General features: G+C 44.5%; 1 protein-coding gene across 5 annotated transcripts in view; it reads left to right on the forward strand.

The window, feature by feature from the left end:
• Positions 1 to 22,032, forward strand: part of rgs3a (regulator of G protein signaling 3a) — a 193,447-nt gene extending 171,415 nt beyond the window's left edge. For 3 of the 5 annotated variants that reach the window (XM_083793657.1, XM_083793655.1, XM_083793653.1), the window contains 4 exons: positions 16,178 to 16,279; positions 18,925 to 18,986; positions 20,441 to 20,607; positions 21,506 to 22,032. In XM_083793657.1, the coding sequence (XP_083649783.1) occupies positions 16,178 to 16,279; positions 18,925 to 18,986; positions 20,441 to 20,607; positions 21,506 to 21,706 (532 nt within the window). In that variant the 3' untranslated portion in view covers positions 21,707 to 22,032. Of the gene's footprint in view, positions 1 to 8,766; positions 8,938 to 16,177; positions 16,280 to 18,924; positions 18,987 to 20,440; positions 20,608 to 21,505 lie in introns of those variants that run through there. The other 2 variants (XM_083793656.1, XM_083793654.1) reach the window with 2 other exon arrangements.
• Positions 22,033 to 22,634: the final 602 nt, after the last annotated feature.

Raw genomic sequence — 22,634 nt, forward strand, 5'->3', positions numbered from 1 at the left:
CATTCTCTCTCTCTCTCTCTCTGTGTGTGTGTGTGTGTGTGTGTGTGTGTGTGTGTGTGTGTGTGTGTGTGTGTGTGTGTGTGTGTGTGTGTGTGTGTGTGTGTGTGTGTGTGTGTGTGTGTGTGTGTGTGTGTGTGTGTGTGTGTGTGTGTGTGTGTGTGTGTGTGTGTGTGTGTGTGTGTGTGTGTGTGTGTGTGTGTGTGTGTGTGTGTGTGTGTGTGTGTGTGTGTGTGTGTGTGTGTGTGTGTGTGTGCGCGTGCGTGCGTGCGTGCGAGAGAGAGAGAGAGAGAGAGAAGGACAGAGAAAGTCAAGGATCATAAATCGCGGGGGGTTGTTTGGCTCTAGGCTACTCACTCTGTCTACAGGTACAAGTAGCAAAATGTTGGTGTGGTACAGTATGTTCCACAAGACTACTGCATGCTAATGACAAAAATGCATTATACAACAAGATGATAATACATACTGGATTGAAAAATAAACCTAAGATATGGTTAAAAAAAATAGGGGTAAAATTAAAAAGACACTTTAAAAAACCTTCACAATTCAGCAATGTGCGGAATTAGGTGGGAGGAAAATGTTGAGGTATGGTGGATACATATGGATACCTGCAGTTACAGTATCAACGTGCTTCTCAATCAGTAGATTATAATTAGCCCCTTTTAGGCCTGACGTCGAAATTTATAAAATGTCTTCTAAATCCTGACAGTTTTCTGTCAGGATTTGCGCCACATTTTCACGATTTTTCAAAAATAGCAGACCTACAAGCTCCTATGAACTATGAGCTTGTAGATCTGCTATTTTTCAATAGCTAAAGCATAACATAATGCTAACACCAAAAGGGGTTCCCGCCCAGAATGGGTTTAAGGAGGGGATGCTGTGCATGTTGTTGTTGTTGTTTTATTACCCCTTGCTGATCCGTATAGAAAGTTCGTAGGTGGAATCAGGGGTCATTGTTGTTGTTCCGCCGTCCAGCCAGCGGCGGAGGTAGTCATGGAGCCGAATGGACGTCTGTGTAAAGAGGACAGCTGGCGGGGTGGGACAGGGGTGGGAGCCCCACCGGCTCCCTGCTTCTCTTCAATCCCCCTTGCAATAATGTGTTTCTGATCGCACAAACATCAAACCAATAGGCCTATTGTACTGTAATATTACGCATCAACATCTCTAATCACACACACACACACACACACACACACACGCGTGCGCATGTACGCATGTACGCAGGCCCATCTTTTTTAAACGCATTTTAAAACAATTTCAACCACAACCGTCCAATCCACGAAAATGGGTGAGACACGAGTCTCAGTCTTGACCTTACTTGGAATTGGCAACAGATTAAATCAGTTTACCATAAATGAATGGTTTCATACAAACAGTCTTCTGAGTCAGTATTTTGTGAAATAAATGCGTGTGGTGGAGATTTACGGGAGATTTATAACCCCTCGCGGGTGTCAGTGTCAGGGAGCCGAGACTAAATTCCGGGAGACTCCCGGAGCTACCGGGACGTCTGAGAATCTACCGACAACTGCTGTCATCTTAACAGCAATAACAGTGTAACACTAGACTCTGACGCTGTCGTGTTCCGCCACGCCATGCCTCTGTCTCCAGAATGCTGACGCTACGTAAGGGGGGAGGCTTTGTTTGGTTCTGCGTAAAACAAAAAACAAGGATGGATCTTCTTTACGCCACTCTTGCAGGGTCAATGTTTAGTTTTAGACATGGGGGCTGATGGCGCCATTAAGGTTATCTGACTAACGTTGGGAGATCAAATCGGGTGACATCAGAGGCGATGTTTCATGTTTAAATGCCCACAGATGTTAAGGTGCATGCATGCATCACACCGCACTGTGTGTGTGTGTGTGTGTGTGTGTGTGTGTGTGTGTGTGTGTGTGTGTGTGTGTGTGTGTGTGTGTGTGTGTGTGTGTGTGTGTGTGTGTGTGTGTGTGTGTGTGTGTGTGTGTGTGTGTGTGTGTGTGTGTGTGTGTGTGAGAGTGTGAGAGTGTGAGACTGTGAGTGTGAGTGTGTGTGTGTCTCATTCAGTAGATCAGTGGTCCTCAAAGTGGGGTCCAAGGACTCTCAGGGGTCCTTGGGGGTGTAGTATACAAATGGAACCAAATAACAGGTCCATTTGGTTCCATTTGTATGCTGTCAGAGTTAGGGGGGGACTTTGAGAATCACTGCAGTAGATGTTTGACTCAGTCTCTCTGACTCAACTCTCCATATTGACTGAAGGGCATCAAGTCTGCAGGGGGGCTGCTGTTGTCGTCTGGACATGTATCTCTCCAGACTGATTCAGCCCTCTAACGGTTGTGTCAGTAGCATTACCTTGTATCTCTCCAGACTGATTCAGCCCTCTAACAGTTGTGTCAGTAGCATTACCTTGTATCTCTCCAGACTGATTCAGCCCTCTAACAGTTGTGTCAGTAGCATTACCTTGTATCTCTCCAGACTGATTCAGTCCTCTAACAGTTGTGTCAGTAGCATTACCTTGGCCCGCGGGAGATCACTGCAAGGGGCTGCATAATGATAACACCGCAACAGCATGATGCCCCCTGCCGCCATGTCTTTGTTTAACACGATGGAATGCCAGCCAGGATCTGTTTCAACTGAAGCTCTCATATTATGACCAAGCATGTAGGAAATGCAGACATTCCCTCCAGACGGTGGACGTGATGACAGCTCACACTAACATATCGTCGCTGTCGGACAAGAAACCTCTTATCGCCATGTTTCTTAACCGTGTTGTTTCGTAAATTAACACCCTACTTAATCGTACTACAGCGTCATACGAAAGTAGTGAAAGTAGCGCATTTACATGCTCGAAGTGTGGCGTTTTGAGCTTGTCCATTTTCTTTTCTTTTCAAAATCTTTTTATTAAAGTTTTGTGAGCTTGTCCATTTTCTTTTGCCATTTTTTTTTATTTGAATCCTGAAAACAGTTTTTTTTTTTTTTTTAATATATATTTTTTATCCCACAATTTTGTAACCCATTTTTCACCCCTGTGTCAATCATCTAATGTGATCCTGTGCTCTACACACCCTCCGCCAACCTGGGGAGAGCAACGGACTTAACTCATGCTTCCTTCATGCTTGAGTGTCCAAGTTGCTCCTTTACACCTGACAGGGTGGAGTTTCCCTGGTTGGACGTAGCGCATGGAAGGAACACGTTATTCCAACCAGTTCCTTTCCCCTCCATCAGGCGCCCCGGCTGGCCAGGGGGAGGCAGTTTAGAGACCAGGATTACTGCATGTTTTTGTGAGGGTATATCTACCCTAGGGGACACGGGGAGAACATGCAAACTCCACACAGAAAGGCCCTTTCGCCAACCCCGCCTTCGGGTATGGGCACTGATGACGCGGAGGAGGAAACACGCCGCCAGCACCCACAGCGCCCCGAGCGGGAATCGAACCCAGGACCTTCTAGCTGTGAGGCGACAGCACTACCAACTGTGCCACCGTGCCCCTTGAAAACAGTTTTGGATGAATGAGGTTTCCAATGAGGTTATCCTTCCATTCCTAGGCTTTTCTGGAAGAAGTTCATATTAATCAGTCTTTATTGTCCCATAATATCATAATGGGTATTTCATTTCACATAAAGACGATACATACTGTAGAGTCCCCAGAATGTAAACCAACATATCAGCGAGGCAGGTTATGTTTAGTGCAGCAAATGGCCGAGTGGATAAAACTCATGATGGTAAAGTGACGTTTGTGGGCGTGATCTTCAGTGTCATTTACTTTTGGGAGTGCTAAATGTGTGTATTTGGCACTGCACTGCGGCGACATTGGCATAAGGGCTACGCTTGCATGCGGGCCCTTTGTCTAAGACAAATTTCTTCCTTGGGAGACAAATAATAAAAAGAACCTTGAACCTTGATGGTTTTAGCGTTCATATTAGATAGAGGGGGTGGGTGTGGAAAGGCCAATCAATAATCCAATTATCTCTAAGGTTATTAATGAGAAATGTTGGCTAACAGTAATGCACACCCATAACCCCCACCCTTGACTTGATGCATCGGTGTAGACTCGAGTTTCACGTGACACATTAAACTACTTGGCTCAAAAGGACGTTGACATTGTTCCCACTTTCCCACCTCCTTCCCAGGACATCTGATCCCTCGTTCTTTTCTCCTCTTGCTCTAATTTCTTGCTGTCATTCGTCAGGGCATGGGTTTTTTTTTCTTCTTTTTTGTTCAATTGTTTTCTCCCCCAAGCCTTATTGAAACCTGACCTCCTGCGTTTGTGTTAAGGTGTCGCTGAGCCGACACAGCAAAATGCGTGAGCGTTATATTTAGCTCTGAACGTGTCAAAATGGACAGTGAGGGAGGCAGTGGTGATAATGTGTCAATACTGCAATGTAGAAATACGCTGTTACAAGTAAATGTCCAGAATTCAAAATGTACTCATTATGCACAATGTCCCATTACACAAGTTTTCAAATGTATAACAAAATCTTTTGAAAATAGCAGATCTACAAAGCTCACAATGTGTCGCATCGCAAGGCATTGTGAACTTGTAGATCAGCTATTTTCAAATGGGCAAAATGTATACAGGGCTGAAGTGGTTAATGTATGTTTTGTAATAATAATCAAAATCTATAAAGTAATAATTGTAGTGGAGTAAAAGTACAATGGGCCTATTTGCCAGTAAATGTACTGAAAAATTGAAATACTCCAGCAAAGTAGAATCACATCAAAATGTACAGCAAGTACAGTGCTTGAGTAAATGTACATAGTTACTTTCCACCACTGAAGGGAGCTAGGGCCCAGGTAAACAAGTTTGTTGTTGTGGTGCGTGCGCTACTGGCCTACATGTGGAATACAATAGAATGTGTGTATACTCTGCAGTGTTGTTTACTTATACAGAGTAAAATATACCCTGGCCCACTTTGTGACTGACTGACTGGCTGACTGACTGACTGTGGTGGAAGAAGTACTCAGATTATTTTAAGTAAAAGTTCAATTAATAAAATTAAAAGAAAAAGGTCCAGCACACTGTCTGTAAATGTTGCTCTTTATCAAGTCAACGTTTAGTTAGACCAGGGGTATTCAACTGGCGGACTTTGCGGACCACCCAAAAAAAAAGGGGAAAAAAAAGGGTTTTTTTTTTAGTTAAATAACATCAGATGGTATACATTTCTCATGTGAAATTGCTGCAAAGGCCCCCAAAATGTCCCCCAAGGGCCCCCTGGCAAGGGCCTGCCAGGGCGTATAACTCCCGGCCTGATTTGGAGTTCCACTCCGGGCCTGCACTCTGCACCCCATTATTAGTTGGGTGGAAGGGGATCTGATTTGTATAAGCTTGGCTTGACCATACTAAACGGGCATAGAGCCCCGCTCTCCGATGGACACCGCGCATGGGACCGGACCTCTGTCTTATTCAAAAAAATATTTGTGGACCTTCATCATTTCTAGTTGAGGACCCCTGAGTTAGACCTTCATCAGTACAGACAAGTACCAACACCACAATGTTGAAATACTCTGTATTTAAGAACTTTTACTTCAGTACTTTTAAGTGTGTTTTGACGCCAATACCTTTACTCAAGTGAACATAAATTTTTATTATAGGACTTTTTAGTTGTAACAGAGAATTTCTAACACTGGTGACAGGCTGAGAATGGTTATGTTGGCCGTAGAGGATGTGAACCTGTCTATTAAATCATTATGCCTGTCTCAGTTTAAAGGTGGAACACCTGGACTGTCTGGCCTACTAAACAATCCCCTCCCAACAATAATACGCTTCCTGCTGAGGAAGCACTGTTACAATCCCTTATTGTCTCCTCCCGCCCCCAGGTGTTTGAAGCTGGATGCGTCTACAGGCTAGCTACGCTCATTTCAAACGTTGACAATGACTTTAGCTATGGTTCTGATCTTCTGACGTTATGAAGACACATGTGGTTTACATTGTAACTTATTTTAATGAATAAAACATAATTTCATAGTAATATGATCTGCAGTGGTTGAAGGTGGTCTTGTTCGGCCATGTCGGCTTTAGGGTCGGGTAGGTAGGACACTGTACTGTAATGGTAATGCCTGAAGCTCATGAGCACTAAATCAACCTTGGACAAGCAGAGGTTGTATTGTACATAGAAATGTGTGTGTGTGTGTGTGTGTGGGGGGGGGGGGGGGGGGGGGGAGGTTGAATCCTTGTAGGACATGAAAATGACACGTAACCCAAACCTGACTAAAGACTCATGGGTGACACAGTTCAACATGTAACACACATAGTGAAGGAGTGCACAACGTGTCATGGCCTGCTGTATGTAACCTGTTGGCTGAACTGAGAGATGAGATTACAGAGTAATGTCCACACTGTTAACTTAACTGTTTTGGCCCGATTGTTATTGCGTTGTTATGCGTTGTGTGAGCTTGTAGATCGACTAGTTTCAGTGCAAGACGCAATGCGCAACCAAGTTATGAATCGGACTTTACAAGTTTCTCTGTGACATCCATGCTGCATGTCTGATCTGTATAGTCTTTGATAGGGCAGTGGTTCCCAAAGTAGGGTCCGGGAACCCCCAGGTGTCCTTGAGGGAGTTCTAGGGGGTCCCCAGCTTAATGATAGTTTGGAACCCTTATCGGTCTGTAACTCTGAGAGCGGACAAATGTTTTGAACAAAAAGCCTCAAATCATGAACGCAGCGTGCAATTACGTGAAATCTTTCACGGACTTTCCTACTAGGCTGAGGAATATAATCCACCCTTTTCACATTGTCATGTTATAGCGCCACCAACAGGTGGATTTCTGCAAAACACATTTTTGGAACAAAATGCCTCAAATCATCCAATTGCCATCCAAGGCATAAGAAGAAATGGCACCCTTTTCACATTGGCCGATTATAGCGCCACCAGGAGGCCACAAACTGACCTGGCCTGGTGGAGACCTGTGCCCCGAGGGGTACTTTATCTAGTTCGATGTCAATTCTAATCCCTGCTCGGCAAGGGGAGAGAGATATTGCCGCTTATGAGCTTCGGGCAATGCTGCTACTTGTCGATCACCGGGGTCTACATTTCTTAGTAGGGAGGCCAACTCCAACCACTGCAGTGCAGATGTGCTAGTTCTAGTATCAATATACTCTGCCATACATATTGGTTAAAATAAGATTTTAGGTCGCATTTAAGGTGCATTTTAATGCACAAAGCTTCATAACATTAGTTATATATTTTTTTATAATCACATATGACAACTTACATACCTACAAGTTTAGTATTATAAGTGCCATAATAAGTTAGCACATACAGTAAGCAGTACCATTACTTTTAGTCAGTTTAGTTACTGTATAAAGAGTAAAGACACTTTGTAACTGATTGAAGTTCTTATAATGTACTGTTCCACTGAGCTCATAATGCATAGTATACAACAAGGTGTTTTACTTTATATGTTGTGCTATGAAGCCGTGCATTGTAATTCATCATAATTATATTATGATGCATTATACCGTATAGACCTGACCTTTATGCAAAGAGTTACCTAATGTTTATTCATTATAATACGTCCTGTGTTGCAGCTTAATGTATACTCCATATGACGAGTATAAATTAAGCTTTATTCTCCTTCAGCTTGATGCGTTTTCCAGCCTCCTTTTCCCCCTCTTGACCTCCCCCCCCCCCCCCGCTCTCTCTCTCTCTCTCTCTCTCTCTCTCTCTCTCTCTCTCTCGTCCTGCGTGATGGTGGATCACAGCTGTTGGGTCCTAGGCTCAGTGGGCTGCCCCACATCCTGTCTGCCCCTCCCTCACCTCTCTAATTGTCACGGTGTCCATTGTTCTCCAGGCCAGGTGTTTGTGTGATCCATGTGCGTGCATACACACACACACACACACACACACACACACACACACACACACAAACACACACGCACTGACAGATCCCTGCACTCGCCATTCAAGTCCAGTCATGCCCGTTTCAATCTTGAATCTCTCTTTACTCTCATGCCCAGTGGTGGAAGAATAGACACTGAGATGTTTTACATATGTAAACGTATCAATGACATGCACAATGTATAAATACCTGTATTCAAAATGTACTTGAGTATAAAAGTACAAAAGTGTTGGCATTAACACATACTTGAAGTAATGTGCTCATTATGCAGAATCTATCTATCTATCTATCTATCTATCTATCTATCTATCTATCTATCTATCTATCTATCTATCTATCTATCTATCTATCTATCTATCTATCTATCTATCTATCTATCTAAACTAGCTTAACTATCTATCCATCCGCCCAAACTTCAAATATATATATTACATTTGTATAAATTGGTAATATAGTATACATTGTCACGTCTTTTGACTGATTGATTGAATACTTTATTAGTCAGAAATGTAAACAGCAGGAGGTACAGCCAGACATTAAGGCTAAAAGGATAACGTAGAAAAATTGGTCCAAAAGTGGTCCAAGTACAGAGACAACTCTGGTCCAGTTAATTGTCTGCGTGGTTTAAGTGATTGTGGCTTAATGTGATCTTAATGTACCATGTAATAATATACAAGTACACTGACACGCAGTAGGAGGTCTACCACACAGTAATAACAGTAGTCGTGGAGCGTTGTAAAGCAAGGCTGCTAACCCCATAACATTTGAGGCTAACCAGCCCGGGATGGGACAGGACCCAGCAAAAGAAAAAAGAAAAAGAAGGGAACTGAGGCTTAAGCAAACAGCGAGTGGCGATTGGCTGAGCCCTGGGTCCGCCCACAGCAGACCCCCACAACTATATAAAGCACCAACTGTGAGCCTCTCAGGGTTTAGAGGAATGTGATTGTTGAGAAACCCCCCCTGGGCCCTGAGCACTGAGGCTCTCTCTGGCACACAGGCACACACACACATACACTTACATGTGCTCTCACACACATTTATACACAAACCAGGAGGTCACCCTGCACTCAAGCTGGCTCCCATGCTTCAGACTATGGTTGATTTTTCTGAGAAGTACTTGGAAAGGTAAGAGAGGTGTGTGCGTTTGTGACGCACGTGTGTGTGTGTGTGTGTGTCCGTGTGCATGTGTGCGTGTGTGTGTGTGTGTGTGTGTGTGTGTGTGTGTGCGTGTGTGTGTGTGTGTGTGTGTGTGTGTGTGCGTGCGCGTGTGTGTGCGCATGTGTGTGTGCGCATGTCAGCTCATCTCCTCTCGTGATTACTAGGCATGATTACAAAAGTAGGATAGGAGTAGATTGCTTGATTTAGTCTCTGTCTGTATGTGGCCAGTGTTGCTCGCCTTTAAAGAACCGATCTACAAGCTCACCACGCGTCGAGAGGCAGGCTTGTTAGATCCGCTGGTTTCGGCGTGACGCTTTGGGACGCTCCGTGGCACCCATGATGTATCTCCTGAGGGAAGCAGTGATGAGGCTGTTTGACCTCTTGCGTGGATCTCATTTGACAGTCACTGTGAGGCGCAATCCCTCGTGGCTTCTGAAGAAAGTGCTAAGAGCTATTTTTGAGGCATATAGCGCCGCCTCGACTGCTAATAACTCGAGGCTGCCCCTTTTTCTTATTCTAATTCAGCCTGGATTTCAGGAATAGGATTGTTGCTCATGTGGCTGCATGGGAAGGTGGCTTTTGTCAGAGATAGATATCCTTCTTTTAGGCTGCACTGAGACCGTGTGAGTGTTTTGGGTGTCATTTATATACATGCCATTGTTTACAGTAGAATTACCATCGCCGGCGGTTGTCGAATCAAAGCGTGCCTTTGTGAGGTGTGTTTTCTAGGTTTGTACGTGTAAATCAGTGGTCCGCAAAGTTGGTACATGTAACATACAGTAGCATCAAAAGCTTTCCACCACTTTAACCTTTTATAGCTTTTATACTTTAATACTTAGGCTTATTTATACTTATACTTAGGCTTTTATACTGTTTTCCAAACGCTGGAGTAAAAAAGAAAAAACCAGCAGCAGCAATATCTAATTTCCACTGTGATTTATGTCTTGCATGTGTCTGTCTTTCAGACACATCACATTTGTTCTCAGGAATGCAGTAGCCGAGAATAGCCGTTCTGTCAGAGCAGGAGATTCCCAAACAAACAATTATCTTATCATTTTTCGGAGGACGGTATCTGATGTTTTTCAGACATACTGTTCTGGCCCTGTGACCCTGGACACACACACACACACACACACACACACACACACACACACACACACGACCGCATGCGCACACGCACACGCACACACAGTACATACAATGGGGTTATGTGTGTATAGCCCTGTATACACAGCACAGGCACTGAGTCTATAGCCTACTGCACATAGCTGGCAGGGAGGGGGGTAATGAAAACACGTCTGAACTGAACGACGTTGCTCAATTTGAGCTGTTCTTGTGTGCTTTGCACCCATGTCTCAACCCCTTACATCACTGGACAGGATTGTAGGGAGAGAGAAACCCCCACAGACCGTGGTGGGAGACAGACAGAGCATAATATGCTCAGTAATATGCTATATTATAGCATATGAGTTTGCTGTACATTTGATTGATGCACATTCGCGAGGTACCATGTGATCCTGACGTTTTTATTCCCCACCTTATGCATTTCAAAGACCCGCCACGTACAAGCTCGGCTTGTATGTCTGCCATTTCTTTTAAATAGCCATGGTAACACGTTTTGCTGGGGACCCCCTGGAACCCCTCCAAAGACCCCTGAGGGTCCCCGGACCACACTTTGAGAACCACTGCATTAGGGTCCATTTGCTTCCATTTGTACTCTCTCTGAGTTGACAAACTCACCAGGACACTTTCGCTTCCTAATCCTACCATCAATCATTTAGCCGGGGACCCCCTGGCTCCCAGTCAAGGACCCCTATGGGGTCCCCGGACCCCACGTTGAGAACCAGTGCTGTGCAGCAGTGGTTCCCAAACATTTGTCCGGGACCCAAACTAGTGAAAATAGCGGATCTACAAGCTTGTAGATAAAGCTATTTTCACTACTTCTTAAACATTTGTTTTCTAATTTATGGAATTTCTTCTTACAAAAACAATAATTGAATTTTGTTTTCATGAAAAAAAGCTTTTTTGGGAATGTTTTTTTTTTTAAACGAAACTAAAGGGTCCCATACAAATATGTCCGCCACCCACAAATGGGTCCCCGTCCCAGTGTTTGGGAAGCAGTGCTCTGCAGTATGTCTGTCTACAGCTCTACCCCCCCGGCGTGTTCCCGGAGCCCTTCCCTGGGAGCACGGCCTACTTTCGCTGCACTAGGAATAGCCGGCGGCTTGCTATTAGCGTGTCTAATGTGAGCCGAGCAAAGTGGGAATAAAAACCAAGGAAACCTGCGTATAATTGCACCGCCAACTAAAATACCTCTCACTCTTTTATGCACCCGAGTTAAGATTATATAGAAGCCATTGGGTCGACGTCCGCACCAAGCGTGATAACTATAAATGTATCACTTTTCTTTTTTAAGTCTGTGCGGATGGCAGCAGTCTACGCCACAACTATAATGACGACATCAGTGTGCATGTAACTCATCTCATTATAGTTATCATGCCTGGTGTGGACAGACAGCCCTTAAATCTTGCTTTTGCAAATACTGTGTGTACTGTGTATACACAGTGTATTTGTAATACACAGTATTCTTGTGCGCACGACAGTATTCTTGTGCGCACGACCAAGCACACGCACACTGACACAGGGTTATGTCTTATCTCAACACTACACACAGGACCATGCATGGTAGCGTCACCCTAATGTAATAATATTAATGTAATAATCTGCCCGTAATATGGACAGATTATACAATACCGGCCCTGTGTTGTAATTTTAGCAGATTAGTTAGGGTCTGTATCAACCGGAATGTGAAACCTCACTGTCACAGCCTTTGCCAGGGAGCTATTTCCAGACACAATGACGGGACGGAAAAGCAAACAGAAAGCGGTAGCTGAAAGGTCAAAACTGACACTGTAAATCCTGAGTGATCATTCAGGCAATGCTGAGCATTAAGGTTGAGATCCTGCAGAAGCTGCTGTTTAAGTGGCAACGGGTGAAAAGAGAGCATGGATCATTTACCTCAAATAGAAATAAATTGCTTTGTAAAGTAAAAGACTAGTAATTAACTTTTTCTGTTATACTGGATGAATTGTACTTGATATCTATTCTTCCCATTATCCATTGTCTTTAAAAAGAATCTATCCTTGGGCCCCTCCTTTCCCCCCCTCTACATCAAATCTGTGAGTGGAATCTAAAAGCTCACAACGTGTCGTGCTGTGACCCTAACCACTTAAACCCCAGCATCTTTCTATTCTGGAGAAACTTTCACTAAAACTAGCTGCTCTGCAAGCTTGTTATGGGCTATTTTTTTCGGCAGAGATATATTTGCTCACAACCATTGTAGATTGTAGAAACATTTTAACAACACAAATATCGTATGGGGATCCTAACAAAATAATTTCAGATGGGAGTCTGCAGTTAGTGCAGTTAGTCTGGAGCTCTCTGGCGGAGCTGTTGCCCTCGTGACCCGACTACGGATAATCGGTTGAGGATGGATGGTGATGGGGCTGGAGTTAAATACATTAATTAATTTGGGGGTCCTCCTGGACATGACAAAGTTTGAGAGCCACTTATGAAGAGTGTATTTGCAGTACCAGAATTCTGCCACATGGTGGCAGCGTAGAGTCATGCATCCTTCAGTCTTGACGTCAGTGTGGCGTCTCTCCCACGTGGACTCAGCTCTCAGAAGTGTATTAAAACCAGACCTAAATAATAAATAGTTTTAAATTAGGCCTGCATAAAATACTTTCCAGTCCTCATAAAAGGCTGCTCCTTCCCCCACACGTGTTGGAAAGGCAGAAACTGTCTTTGGTGCTTACCCGTGCCTTTAGTAGGCTACTCAAAGCCAAAGCTGCAGAGTCTAAAAATAGAGCAATCCATATTCCATAGCCCCCCTCCTAGCTCCTCTCAGATTATAGGATTTTATGCATTCACAAGAGAGCTGTGTTTAGGGAGGGAATGATGTCTTTCAGAATAATACTGTTTAATACAGCTGGCAAACTCTGTTGTTTTGACACCACATAGCAACGCCACGTTTTGACGACGCTTTCATGTAGGATACTATAACTTATCATATAATGAGTGAATGAGTCACATTTTCTGCCTTTGTGAATAATAACTGCTGTAGAAAGTCAATAGCACTCTGCTCTGCTATAAGTGCTAATAGAGCGCACTGTGATTAAGAGGGTGGAATTAATTACGGCGTGAATCAGATTTCTTTCTTCCCTCTTCAGTATTGTAATCAATTTCCTGACCTCTGGAGTAACGTGGTGGGAATTGGAATCCACTCTGAAACTAGATCCTTTCATCTCTCCTCCTCTCCCTGTTTATGTCCTTCCCAAGTGTTGTGTTCTGAGAACTTCTGACTACCTTTTTTTGTAAGAAGAAGATGAAGTGAAACAAGCGAAGGAGAGTAGCTAATATGGAGAAACTAACATTTTCCTAGAGAAGCAGAACCTTGTCCTTCATGCACACGTGCGCACACACACACACACACACACACACACACACACACACACACACACACACACACATGTGCACACACACACACACACACACACACACACAGACACACACGTGCACACAGACACACACACACACACACACACACACACACACACACACACACACACACAGACGCACACACAGACACAGACGCACACGTGCACTGCACACACACTGACTCAAAGGTCAAGTCAGCTCCTGTGTTCTACAAATGGAAGCTCACGTAGTCATAGTAAATACCAGCGTTTGTTGCATCATACACTATGTCTAATCATTTCGTCTCTGATGAAAATACACGTGGCATTCAGGAGTACTGCAACCGTACGTACTGTATGTGCTCCAAGTGAGCATTCCATGCACGCACACACACACACACACACACACACACACACGCACACACACACACGCGCACCAGCAACTCAGGCTCTATGCTTGACCAGTAACAGTGACTGTTATGCAACGCTGTATTCACTAACAGAAAATGCAATTACCTATATATTCACAATCATTAGTAACACAGTCTCTTTATTTTATACGTTTTCAAAGTGTCAGGTGTAGCGAGCGTGTGTATCGTGATAGTTTGGCAGTTCCTGTCTGCTGCATCAAAACACTCAACGCCACCACAACCCACACTTATCTGTGAAAGTAACTAGAACATTTCTAAGTGTTATAAGGTCACCTAACAGTAACACTAACAAACTGCTGTCTGACATGATACCTGTTGCCCTCCTGTTTCCGCCACAGCAAATCTCCTCCTCGTCGAACATATCCAATCGACCACTTAACACAATTTAAGTTTTACCAGTTTATACCAGTAGTTACCAGTTAGTTTATGCCCAGAATAGAGTATTATAGTAGTAGTAGTAGTATAGTAACGCTATAGTGTTCATGTTGTTCAGTTTGGTGTGGCGTGGCCCAGGCACCAGGCAGGCATGTCAACGTGTTACGGTCACCGCCAAGTGGAACACAGTTCTATTGGAATTGTAGGTGTCATGTCATGTCAGATGTTGGTCACATTTCTAGTGAGAGATACAGACACAGGTGCGGAAAGGATCTGTCGTGTCTGTGCTGTATATATACCCATTCAGTATTAATAGCCTACCTACTGTATGAATGTGTATGTGCTTATCCTGCATTTCCTGCATATTTGGACCCATGTGCGTGCGGACGCACGCGTGCATGTATACTTAACAGGCGTCTATAATTGGAAGGCCCCTTTCTTAATTTGGCCCCCCTCGGGGGGGGCTTTGGTGACAGTGTGGGATAGCTGTGGCAGTGATTAGGCCAGCGCACGCTGCGGCGCTGCGTTCTTATTGGACCAGCCAATCCACGGTGGAAATCAAAAAAGCAGGATGTGAGGAAATTGATGTTGAGTGAGGTCACGTCCCGCCGAGGGAGCACGCGCCTCAGAATGGGAAGGGCCAGGACATGCACCAAGGGATTATGGGAATGCACAGAGGCCTGTCGGAGCCTCCGAAGGGTTTTGGTGGATCACCTGGTAGTGAATTGTTAACCACTTACTCTACTGTAAGTCCTACAGTGTGTACAGTAATTCGTCGTACGGCGAATAGCGAACATATCTAGCATGTAGCTAGATCTACATGCTCACAATGTCCCGCCGTGACGATCGCGATTTTTGCAATTCTAGGAAATATTAAACAATCAGGAAAAAAGAGCAAACCATTGCCAATAATGACATGCCCAGGGTAGTAGTCGGGTTCAAAGTGGTTAAGGGGCACAGTGAAGATAAAAGGGCTGGTCCCTTTTGAAAACGTCTGGGATCAGGGGAAGTATGGGTGGGCAGGTGGCGTCTTGGCAGAGTCACAGGTGAGGTGGGGGTCATTGTCGAGGTCCCTGTGGCTGTCAGCCACCCCATGGGTCAGCTCCCCGTCAGCGAGCCCTCAAGGAGTGTGGAGGAAGTGTGGATGTGATGAAACGGACGAGTGATGATGAGGATTGACTCTTCATCGTCACTCCTCCTCCTCGCCAGTCCCTGCTCGCCAGCCTGCCGGGGGCACATTCATTAGAAAGAAAGTAAGAAACACAGTGTGATTGAGACGTCAGATTAATTAGGAGACGGTGGCACAGAGAGAGAGAGGCGTAGGAACGTCTCATCGGACGGACATAATCGGGACAAGATTTTTGGAAGATTCTCTACCTCCTCGCACGTCCGTACCTCGGTGAAGACGTAAAAGAAAATGTACAAAATCACTGAAATTGTTGCTTTTCTTCCCTCTTTGGTGCATTTGCCGATGTGTGGGATTGTGAACGCTGAGGAACTTTAGCGGTACCTTTGCTTTGGATTCTTATTGGTTGGACTTTGGATTGGAGACTCAACCCCACTTCTCCTGCTCTCTTCCTTCTATACGTGTCGCTCATTTGTGTCTTCTTCCACGTCATCATTTTCACCTTCCACTCCAGTTATAATCATCTTACGCACCCCGTTTTACTTGAACCCCAGCATGCCTATTATGTGGGGTGGGGGTGGTGGGAGGGTGGGGGGTGGGGCAGACCTACAAGCTCACAACAACGGGTCTCATTGCTTGCAGATCAGCTATTTTTGGCAAAGAGATTAAGTGTGGACAGGAAAAAGCAAGTACAGTTGTGGCTCAAAAGTCAGTTTCCCTAAGAATAGACGCCGGTTATGAATTCCCTTCCCTCATTCATCACTCATTGTCTTTATTTATCTCTCTCTCTCTCTCAGGGCTAAAGACATGAAGAATCGTCTGGCTTTCCTGCGGAGGAGGAATGAATCGCCAGGAAGTAACCCGGGCAGCAAGTTTGACAAATCCATGAGGTCAGTCAAGTAAGTGCATGCCCACTGCCAGGCTCTGTGTGTGTGTGTGTGTGTGTGTGTGTGTGTGTGTGTGTGTGTGTGTGTGTGTGTGTGTGTGTGTGTGTGTGTGTGTGTGTGTGTGTGTGCGTGTGCGTGTGCATGCGTGTGCATGTGTATACTGCCCACTTCCTGGGTGGGTGGTTACACCAGGTGGACACATGCACGTACACACACAAACACACACACACACACACACACACACACATACACAGACACACACAGACAGAGTGGGCAGTTAGCAGGCAGCAGTGAGGTCTTGTAAAGTGTGAAGTGACTGGGCTAAAAGGCAGGAAGGAAGGATGGAAACTCTGCCTCCTGCATACTGTGTAGCATGAGGAGGAGGAGTAGGAGGAAAATGATTGCATGTGCCATGTATTGTTAAAGCGCTGGCTGAGGTGATGAGGTCATGTTTGATGCTGAGAGTTAATATCCTGTAAAGTCATTTATTGTAGACGGAGAAACAATGACTTGAACCGGCGCTTTAGCGGTTTTGATCTCCCACAGCGGAGGAGTATTTCACATCCTATGAAACCTACGCCGTAAAATCCCCACTGTCAATTTATTGTGTAGAAATGCCCCTCAGAAGTTAACCCATTCTGACCGGGCACCCATTTTGGTGTCAGCATCATGTTACGCTTTAGCTATTGAAAAATAGCAGATCTACAAGCTCATATCGCGCCACCGAGTGGCGCGATACGAGCTTGTAGGTCTGCTATTTTTTGAAAATTTGAAGAACGACTGACATTTTTAGAATCTGATCTCAGGTCAGAATGGGTTCATCAGACCAGTGTGTGTCCGGCGGAAACCTCGTATGAATCTGATCTCAGGTCAGAATGGGTTAAATGACACGCGTACTGCTGCACTGTAACTGGGCATTCGCTCTGAGACGTACCGTCACTGTCGGGAGGAAACCTCATCTCCAAAACGGTTCGCTTTTTCAGGAAATGGGGGGGAAAAAAAACCTGTGATCCATTTAGGGTTCTTATATAGTCATGAGCTCTCGTTAATGTGTTTCATTGGTTCAATGTTTATAAAACCCACAGACACACTTAACCACTGTCACTTTAAACGTTATCTAATGTTTCCACCCGACAGAGACGGTGTGTGTTTCTGTCAAAGCCACGTTGTGGCTTAATCCCTACTGTATATTATTTCATCTTACAATGAAAGCATAAAAAAGCAGATCTACAACGCCTCATGCACGACACATTAGCAGCTTGGTACATCCGCAATTTTAAATGATGAACATTTTGATTTGAAACGATTCCTTTACATTTTTTTAATTAGTCTAGAATAGAATGACATGCCCAAAAATAGGGACACCAGATTGAAAGTGTTTATAGGGATCTAAAACAATGATCGGTAGATTGTTTAAATAAGGATATTTAGCTCAAATGGGCCAGTGCACCACTAACTATACTGTATTGTTATATACAGTAAGTTAACACAGTGAGGTACTGCAAACAAAAAGGTTCACTCACATCACTATATGCAGTATTTTTGGACAGAATTAGACACATTCCCACGTCCCACACCAAATTGTTACATGAGGCTGTGTGCTAAAAAATATCTCTGCTGGCAGAATTGTGCTTGTTAACTTCAAAGCTTCTCCCCTCATGGTACGACACTGTGGGGCCACAGATGTGAGCAAAGTGCTGCGCGTCACTGTGAGACAACAATGAGAGCTATAGGGGGAAGCAGTGGTGGAAAGTCACTTACAGTAAGCACATAATACTCCACTGCCTTCTTACAGTTACAGTACAGTACAGTACGCACAGCGGTGGTTCTAACAACCTTTTCTGGATCAGAGCCCAATTTAAAAAGAAAGGGAAAAGAACCCTCAAAAGTGTTCCGCAGCATTTTCAGATCATGTCTTATTTGTTCGATTAATCAATCGATTGTGTTCGGGCTTGGATCAAAGCATTTAATTTAATTTCCTATTCAGCTGCATTACAATGAAGGTTTTATAGATTTTATTTATAATTTTTTGCATTATTGTTTTTTAATATTAACGTTCAAACAATCGTATTGTTTCGGCAATTATTCCCCCCCCCCTCCCCGTGCAATGTCCTCACGGCACCACCAGTGGGTCCCGGCCCCACGTGGTTGAGAACCATACAATATTTCTTCTACTGTACGTAACTGTAAAGACAATAATGAGAGGGGGCGGAGATGAGAGGAGGAGAGGAGGTTCTTGGGCCTCAGTGCGTGTGGCCATTGGCTGCCTCATCCTCCACCCCTCCCCTCGCACTCCACGCTGCAGTGTGAGGGATTATAAAACCCCAGCCGGCACGAGCATCTGCAGGCAGACCCACACACGGCTTAATGACACTCACACACACTCGCAATAGTTTCACCCTGACTCACTAGAGGAACCCGTGAGTGAGCGAGAGAGTGCAAAGGGGATTATTAGGCAGAGTTTCCTGAACGGCAGAAGAGAGAAAAACAAGAACGGCAGCGGACATTGTGGAATACCTGCTGGTTCCTATACGGCTCTCCACTGGTCCGTACTAGCTGTGTGTGTGTTGGGGGAGAAAGGCTCTTCGGATGGGTCTCAAAATGAGGAACCTTGCTGAGATGGGTATATTAAAGAACCGCTCCGCTTTCATCTGCAGGCCCACCCCAGAGGAGGCACTCAAGTGGGGAGAGTCACTCGACAAGCTCCTGGTACACAAATGTAAGTCTATATTATTATTATTATTATTATTTTTTTCCCCTATTTTGTTTTTGTGCATGCTTTTTGTTTTAGCATGGCAACCCGTCTGTATGCCATTAATGTTATACAAACGTGCCATGCAAAAAAAGCATGCGCAAAACATGTCACATCCATGGCATAATGTGACACAACAGAAACATGGGTTTGGAGTGGAGTGCTGGTGGCAAAGTGAGAAGACTGCATGCATGTAGTGTGGGGTGGAGTCAAGTGCACAGGAAATATGCTCTTGTTGATGTAAATTAAGCATGCATGCCTGTGACATAAGTCTCTGTGTGTGTGTGTGTGTGTGTGTGTGTGTGTGTGTGTGTGTGTGTGTGTGTGTGTGTGTGTGTGTGTGTGTGTGTGTGTGTGTGTGTGTGTGTGTGTGTGTGTCCGCATCCCTAATCCCAAGTGAATGAATAGAACCAATGCATTAGAGCAGGAGAGAGAGAGGGGGGGGGGGGGGGGGGGGGTTGAAGTGTTAACTCTGGACAGAGAAGACCATAAAGTGCTACTGGAGTCGTATTGTAGTGTCCTATTATTCACATTGTACTAATTGTTGTGACGCCTCTGCACGAATTCAAACAATCCCGCAATAATTGTGCCTTTGCACACTATAAAATATCATCACGCTGAATGCTTGTAGATCTGCTATTCCCGGCGTAGGACAACGCTGTATGGCAGAGTGTCAATTCGGCATGAGTCAGAGAGTAGAAAAGATAAGTGAAATAGTTTTACTCATAGACTCTGTAGTCTCTATCCCTGAGCTTTCACTGTCCACTCTCTTCCCTTGCTTCCCTCACATCCTGTTCTCTCATACGAGGTGACGGCCAGGAGATTGGCTCTTATTGTCAGCGCGACTAAAGGGATTCATGGGAACGGAAAGGTGCATGCAAGAGGACAGGGTGGAACTTCGGCTTCCTGCTATTCTCCCACCCTGGAAGTCTTTTTCCTCAAGCCATTAACAATACCCAAACAATAAAAAATAAAAACCTCCTTGACAGAATTAGACAAGCAAAGTTAGCTACACAGTACACGTTCACACGCGTGTGCGTGCGCTAAAATCCACTCCGGATTTTGCTGTACCCACACTCAGGGAGAAACAGTCAGGTCTTTGTTCATTCACGCAGTGGGGGTTTAAGAATACAAAGAAGTCATGCTGAATAACAGCAGAGTATATTGGAAGGATGGGGTCGATGAGTTATGTCCGTGCTTCATTGTGGAGAGCGTGCAGGCTTGCAATTCTTGCAATTCGCTGCATGACTGAAATGACTGAAAATGAAATGCCACCGGGCTATTTTAGGTGGTGCAAATATCAGTGATGGCTTTTAGTTGTGTTAACGTGCCTCTGGTGTCACGTCATCTCCTAATGATTGTTTCTCTTCTTCTTCTTCTTCTATATTTCTTGGTCTTCTCCTCCTCCTCCTCTCCCTCAGATGGCCTGGCAGCGTTCAGGGCATTCCTGCGCACAGAGTTCAGCGAGGAGAATCTGGAATTCTGGCTAGCATGCGAGGACTACAAGAAGATCAAGTCACAATCGAAAATGGCCTCCAAAGCCAAGAAAATATTCTCAGAATATATTGCCATCCAGTCCTGTAAGGAGGTGAGTGAGAGCAATGGCAGATCCTTGTTTTACTTTAATTTAACAAGTTTCTCTATACCGTGATTAGCACTAAATGACCCATATTCTCTTTCATATGCAAACAAAAAGATTTCTATAGGTTTTATGTAGATTATTTTTAATAATCCCGGGAGAAACAAGGCACTAAACAAAGCTGCTACATCCTTCACTGAATAGGAAATAGCAGCCGGTTTCCAGGCCTCGTTAGCATTGTTCCGTCGACTAAAGATGTGAAGTCATGTATGCGGTAGGCTTGTCAGAGCGGGTTTCCTGATGGGGGATGGAATGAGTAATCTGGAAAAGGATGTGAGCTCATCATGCCTGATGAATAGGTTCCCGTTGGTTGCCTTGACGTGAACAAAAATAGGCCCATTTGTTTCAAGCACTGGAATGCATATTGGAAATATCAGAACACAACAAAATAACCCTCTTGAAATGATACATTTGCCAGTGTTAATTTTGTCGACTAAAACTATGACGAAAAAGGTTTGTTGACTGCCTTTTTTCACTGATGACAACTACTGTAAATACAAACTAACTTCAATATATTGACAATTTCATCAACAATAAACTAGATTAAAATGTTAGGGAAAGAAATCCAGTAGAACTAAAAGACAAGTCATTTTATGTTTGATTGTGGGTGTGGCACTCTAAAAATAGTGGCTCTACAAGCTCACAACGTGTTGCGCTGCGATGCATTGTGAGCTTGTAGATCAGCTATGTTCAGCATGCAACCATCAAGGCCCGCCAAAATACTTTTTCGAGGACAAAATTAACCGTAGTCGACCAACATCTTATATTTAGTTGGCTAAATCTAGACTAAAACAAAATGTGCTGTCCAAATTAACACTGGCCTCCACTCTGATTGCCTCCGTCTCAGGTGAACCTGGACTCGTACACCAGAGAACACACCAAGGACAACCTACAGAATGTGACGCGCTCCTGCTTCGACCTCGCACAGAGGAGGATATACGGACTAATGGAGAAGGACTCATACCCGCGCTTCCTGCGCTCCGAACTCTACGTGGACTTAGTCAACCAAAAGAAAGCCAGTTCCACGTCCACCTCCTCGTCGTCCTAAGACACACCAGAAAGAAACATCGGAGAGATTTCGGTGAAAGACGACGACAAACGAGGAAAATAAAAATATCGGGCAGAGACTTGAAAAAACTAAAAAACAAAGCACGGGGCTGCAAGTAGGGCTCACACGTCTTTATTTGCCTTTTTTTTTTAGTTGTGGTTTACTTTTGTTTTATTTGTAGGTTCTGCCATCCTGTCCACTATGATTCCTGTTCTTATGGTGCGAGAGGAGATGGCGAGACTATGGCACTGCGATAGGAATGTTGTTTACACAATAACCTTGTGGGAAGGATGGATGAATGGATGGATGGATGGATGGATGGATGAATGGATGGATGGATGGATGGATGGATGGATGGATGGATGGATGGATGAATGGATGGATGGATGGATGGATGGATGGATGGATGGATGGATGGATGAATGGATGGGTGGGTGGATGGATTGATTGCTTGTTCCAACAGTAAGGCTCATATGTCCCAGGACCGAATCAGCAAGCGTATCTGAGCACTGTCATGTTTGATCGCTGTCTGTCACCATGTATTTAAGTTCTTGTCCGGATGTACTGGAGAAATGGGAGGAGGGCGTTGAGACACGAAGACAGTCCGGTACTGTTTTGTCACTTCTATTCCTTTTTTACTTCTCCCTTAAGATTCACCTCTTTGTCCTTTGATACCATTTCAGTGCTGTTGGTACGACACATTTCTTTTTGCCTCTTTGTCCCTCTTAATATCTCTCTTTTTTTCACGAGTGTCTAAAGTGTTCGTGGGGTGGTTGTGTTTTTTTTTAATGAATTTGAAGTCTGAATGACTGGGCAACAAGTCACTTTGTTGCCCTCTCACTGTCTATCATTTTGCAATAGAAAGTGTGCACACACGCATCCACACACGCACCCATACGCTTCTGTCAAACACTGCGTTCACTCATTG

Source organism: Protomyctophum parallelum (assembly GCF_964188405.1).
Source record: "Protomyctophum parallelum genome assembly, chromosome: 21".
Lineage (NCBI taxonomy): Eukaryota > Metazoa > Chordata > Actinopteri > Myctophiformes > Myctophidae > Protomyctophum > Protomyctophum parallelum.